The sequence below is a fragment of the Fistularia commersonii genome, chromosome 10 (assembly GCF_037954325.1).
Source record: "Fistularia commersonii isolate RoL2024-O1a breed Wild chromosome 10, RoL_Fcom_v1.0, whole genome shotgun sequence".
Taxonomy (NCBI): Eukaryota; Metazoa; Chordata; class Actinopteri; order Syngnathiformes; family Fistulariidae; genus Fistularia; species Fistularia commersonii.
The window spans coordinates 18,286,379-18,291,623 of NC_141293.1; the positions used below are offsets into that span (position 1 = coordinate 18,286,379).

Below are 5,245 nucleotides of genomic sequence, written 5' to 3' on the forward strand. Positions count from 1 at the left end.
CGCCTGATAAGGATTGAAATGAATGAAAACCAGTTTGGCTACTGGTGTATATTTTGTTACCTAGGCAAAAAACAAAACATCACAAACTTTTTTTTTTTTTTTTTTTTCTGTTAGAGGTTGATTTGATTTATTCACAGTGGGTTGAACCTCCAGGTTCAAACTCAGAAATCTGCATCTCGTGCCCCGGGGCTTTTGATAGTTAAGAACAGTGTGACATGAAGTTTCTACCTATCACCTGTAATGGAGTGCGGGTGTCTCCTCCCCTTCTTCCCCATCCTCCCCTCGCCAAATCAAATTGTATAAAACGTTGGTCGCTCTTTCAGCTCGCCACCATCTCTGGTCCGTCTGATGTAGATAGACTTCCTCCGTCGGCTTCCTCACCTGCCAGCCAACATCAGCATGACCTCAAGCGGCTACACTTTCGGTTCCGGCAGCTTTCGCCGCGGTGGCTTCATGAGCAGCGCGTCCGTGCACGGCGGCGCCGGAGGAAACCAGGTCCGGATCTCCTCCGGCTCGTTCCTCAAGGCCAACGCAGGCGCAGCCGGCTATGGTTTCAACTACGGAGCTGGAAACGGGGTGGCGTCGGGTGCGAATGTCGCCGCCGCCGGTGGAGCCGTTGACATTTTCAGCATCTCCGCCAATGAAAAAGCCACCATGCAGAACCTGAATGACCGCCTTGCGACCTACCTGGAGAAAGTGCGCAAGCTGGAGGCGGCCAATGCTGAGCTCGAGCTGAAGATCAGGCAGGTCTTGGAGAACAAGATTGCACCCTCAGCCAGAAGCTACACTGCCTTCTTTGCCACCATCGCTGACCTGCAGGGCCAGGTAGGATCCCATTGTTGTCATGGAAACCGTGCAGAGCACTAGCACCTGCTGTCTCCCAGAAGACATGTAGACTATCAGATGAAGCTCTGTTTTTCATCTTTCCAACCTCAAACTTTCTTGAAAACTCTTCATAAAAAAATCCATTGACTCAATAAACCCATAACCTTGTGCTATTTTGAAAAATATGTTATTTCAAAACCCCAATTTAAAAAACAATCCATTACTTATCCTGCATATCCTGAATTTAGCGTCGCCAAGTGATGCCTATCTGGGATGCCATTGGGGTTCACCCTAGACTACCAATATAATTATAATATAATATAATTATATGATTATAATTATACAAATATAATTATAACTTTGTGGTTGTTGCAAATATAGATTATGCGTATCTCTTTTGAAGAAAATTTAAAAAATGTTCTTTCAGGAACATTAGATCATCATCATTGTACAGGAAAATTTGGATGACAAGGTGGTGGAACTCTGGGGAATCTGAATTTTTTTTTTTTGCATCGTCTCATGTTTCCTTTCTGAAGAAAAGAAAAAAAAAAGAAAATTCCACAAAAAAAACAAAACAAATGTGTTTTCTTTTAGATCCAGAGCGCTACGGGTGTCATCAACACTATCCGCCTCTCTATCGACAACGCTAAGCTTGCTGCGGAAGACTTCAGGCTCAAGTAAAGAAATTGATCCATTGTTTATTGAGGAAAGAAAACGGAAAAGATCGCAAACCAGATTGAAATAATTTTTTTTTTTTTTTTTTTTTCAGATTTGATAATGAGCTGACCCTTCGCCAGTCTGTTGAGGCCGATATCGCGGGACTCAAGGGAGCTGCTCAAGAGCTGAAGATGGCGAAATCCGACCTGGAGTTGCAGCTCGGCAGCGCGAACGAGGATATGGTCTTCCTGAAGGAGGACCATCAGGCGGTCGGTGACCTCTCAGATAAATCCATCACAAAATTACAACCACTACTGTAAATAATCTTGACGGACCAAATTCACTTGGTTACAAATTCTTTCCCAGGCGCTGCTGGCAATGCGAACTCAGATGACCGGCCAGGTGAACGTGGAGGTTGAAGCTAAACCTCATATCGACCTCACGCAAGTCATGGAGGAGATCCGAGAGCACTACCAGGCCGTCGCCAGCAAGAACAGCAAAGATCTGCAAGCATGGTTCAACGCCAAAGTGAGGGAAACAGTCGGAGGCTCATGTATTGTGTGACGCATGGAAAAAAAAAACAGAAATACCTCAAGATTGTGTTTGTTTTTATGTTTTTTGTATTTTTTTTATCTGCACAGACTGAGGCCCTGAACCAAGAGGTCCTCACCAGCACTGAGGTTCTCCAGACGTCCAAGTCAGAGAGTGCAGACCTGGGCAAGACTCTGCAGGACCTGCAGATTGAACTGCAGGCACAACTCAGCATGGTCAGTATCCCGGAACTGAGAATCAGTGCCTGATATCACACTGATCAATATCTAACCCCAAAGGTATGCGCAAAATACTCCCTACAGCTTCAAGTATTTGGTGGGATTTTATTTCATTTTTTTTTTTTTTTTTTTTTGTGATTTTCATGTTATTTTCACATAGGAACTCAATTTGAGGACAACTTACTTCCTCTAATCTCATCTTAGTGGAAACATCTCACCTTTATACACATATTTTCACACTTCTGTCTCTCAATGACACTGCATTCAGACACAGCGTCAAGATTTGACCTCATACCACATGACTTTATAACTAAATTTGTAAAGATCTCCGCTACCAAGGCAAAATTATTACAAATTTTTTATTTTGTTTCTAATTTTGTTGGCTATTTTTTTGTTAAATAGGTCTGATTTCTTCTTAATGGAATTCCTTGAAAGTTTACAAGTGAGATCACATTTGATCTCATTACTATTATCAAATAAATTGCCAAGGTTTTTTTTTTTTTTTTTGGTGATAATTTAAAATCATGTATTCATTTTTTTGAATTGTTGTAATTATTCTCAAAAATAATTGCCGTGAAATTCTTTTGTAAAAGCAGCATAACAGTTATAGTGTCAATAAATATAAATATAAATATAAATATAAATATAAATATAAATATAAATATAAATATAAATATATGATTATTAGAAGACAGCAAAAGACATTGAAAAATAAATAAGCAGCAGAGAGAACAACAACAACAACATGAAGGATAAGAATGGACAGCAGAATGGAAATTCAAATCTTTGTACTTTTAAGACCTTAAAACACTTTATAGCCTTGACTTTGACACTTTATAGTTTTATTTGTATTTCTTATTCTCCCTCCTTCCTACTATTATTTATTATTGTTATGTTTTACTTGACACTCTGGCACAACAACTTCCTTCGAGATAAATAAAGTTGTTCTTATTCTTATTCTTATTCTTATTCTTATTCTTATTCTTATTCTTATTCTTATTCTTATTCTTATTCTTATTCTTATTCTTATTCTTATTCTTATTCTTATTCTTATTCTTATTCTTATTCTTATTCTTATTCTTATTAATGCATTTCCAAAAACAAAAATGTCATACATTCTGGATTCATTACAACTGATTATTATACAACTACTTATTCTTATTCTTAAAAAAAAAGCAAAAGACAGTCAGTGTGAAAATAGACGACTAAATCTAAACGACAACATCAACAGAGTGACAATATTAGGTTATTACTTGCTGATATTTAAACCTAGATAACAATCTTATACATCGGAATGCTTGCGCCGAATATCCGAACGGGAAAGAGTCCGAAACATCGTTGATTCCGCGGTAACTTGGGTTTATTCGGATAAAACATTTAGACGACTCCATGCAACGCACCTTTCCTGCAGAAAGCTGCATTGGAGAACACGCTGGCCGAGACCCAGGCCCGCTACGCCATGATACTGGGTGGCTTCCAGAACCAGGTCACCACCCTGGAAGGCTACGTGTCGCAGCTGAATGCCGACCTGTCGCGCCAGTCTCAGGAATACCAACTCCTGCTGGACATAAAAACCAGACTGGAGCTCGAGATCGCCGAGTACCGAAGACTCCTGGACTTGGATTTGAGCAGGTCAGTTCCTCCATAATTCATTGTTTGAGTTCAATGACTTATGAGCGTTGTCAAATTCAAAACAAAAAGGCAATTATTTTTAATTCAATTTTGGCTATGATTAAAAACGAGTGAATTTGGATGGAGAAATGCAAAGTGGTTAAGATAGAAAAATGCCAGATTTTATTGAACAAAAGGAATGTTTACAAAAGCGCTCCTGATTTTTATGAAGAAATGAACGGGCTGTGACTTTTCTCGTGTTCATCCTGCAGCAAAGAACAAACCGTCCAAAAGCGGGTCATCACCATCGTGCAGGACAGTGTGGAAGACAAGGTGTCGAGCTCCATCACAAATGAAACCAGCGTCACTTCAAATCCGGAAGCTTAATCCGACGTCAAAGTGTCAAATAAGAAAAATAAGAGTGGTTTCTGCCGATGGCTGACAACCAGCAGAGGGTGCACAAACCTAATGCCGTAACTATTCACACATAAACGTCTTCCGGTTGCTGTGTAATAAAACGTATGGGTATCTTTTCTTTCATTCTGGATAAACAATGACCTGCAAGATCCAAGTTCAAATAAACTTTTCACAACAATCAAACCCATTTCTGGAAAGATTTGTTAAATTTCTCTCATTTTTTGACTATACATTTCAAATGTATTCTCCTCTTTGCGCTGCCACCTGTAGAGGAAAAAAAAAAAAGAATTCAGTTCCAGTTTTTCTGCTGTGTTGTGAGTCTTTTGAGGCCAGAAAATGCATAGCCTAACTTGCTGCCAACCTGATCTGGGGCATCAGCGCAGTAAAAAGTCCTGAAAGAGAAAAGTTTTTACCTGTTTCTTGAAGGTTGAGAGAGATGATGCTAGTCTTGTTGCTTCCGGAAGTTTGTTCCACCACTGAGGTAGTAGAACTGAGAACAGTTTTGCCTGAGATCGCTTAGAGCGAGCAGAAGGTACTGCTAGTAGGTTTGTATTAGAGGAACGCAGCTCTCTGCCGGGAACATAAGGTCTTATCATTTGGTTCAGATATGCTGGACCTGTTCCTGAGGTGGTTTTGAATGCCAGGGTCAGAGCCTTGTGCTTGATCCTGGCAGCTACTTGTTGAGGGGACAGGGAGTCCAAAATGATCCTTGGTGCTCAGTTGACCGAGGTTTTAGGTCCCTTGAAGGGTCACCCCGAGGTGAGGGTCCAGACAAAGTGCAGCTGAGACAGGGGTCGACGACCTTTAACACCCAAAGAGCCATTTGGACCCGGTTTCCACGGAAAAGAAAACACTGGGAGCCGCAGTTACTTTTTGACGTCTAAAAAAAAAGGTACCGCTGTACATATTGCTTTTTCATATTTTGCCTACCTGTGGTTGAAAGTCTCGAAAAAATTGCCGGTGTC

General features: G+C 40.6%; 1 protein-coding gene across 1 annotated transcript; it reads left to right on the forward strand.

Moving 5' to 3' along the window:
* Positions 1–342: 342 nt before the first annotated feature.
* Positions 343–4,460, forward strand: LOC147230711 (keratin, type I cytoskeletal 13-like). The gene is made up of 7 exons (XM_086154198.1): positions 343–825; positions 1,420–1,502; positions 1,595–1,751; positions 1,849–2,010; positions 2,124–2,249; positions 3,664–3,884; positions 4,136–4,460. The coding sequence occupies exons 1-7, from the start codon at positions 400–402 to the stop codon at positions 4,248–4,250; spliced, it is 1,290 nt and encodes a 429-aa protein (XP_086010324.1). The 5' UTR covers positions 343–399; the 3' UTR covers positions 4,251–4,460.
* Positions 4,461–5,245: the final 785 nt, after the last annotated feature.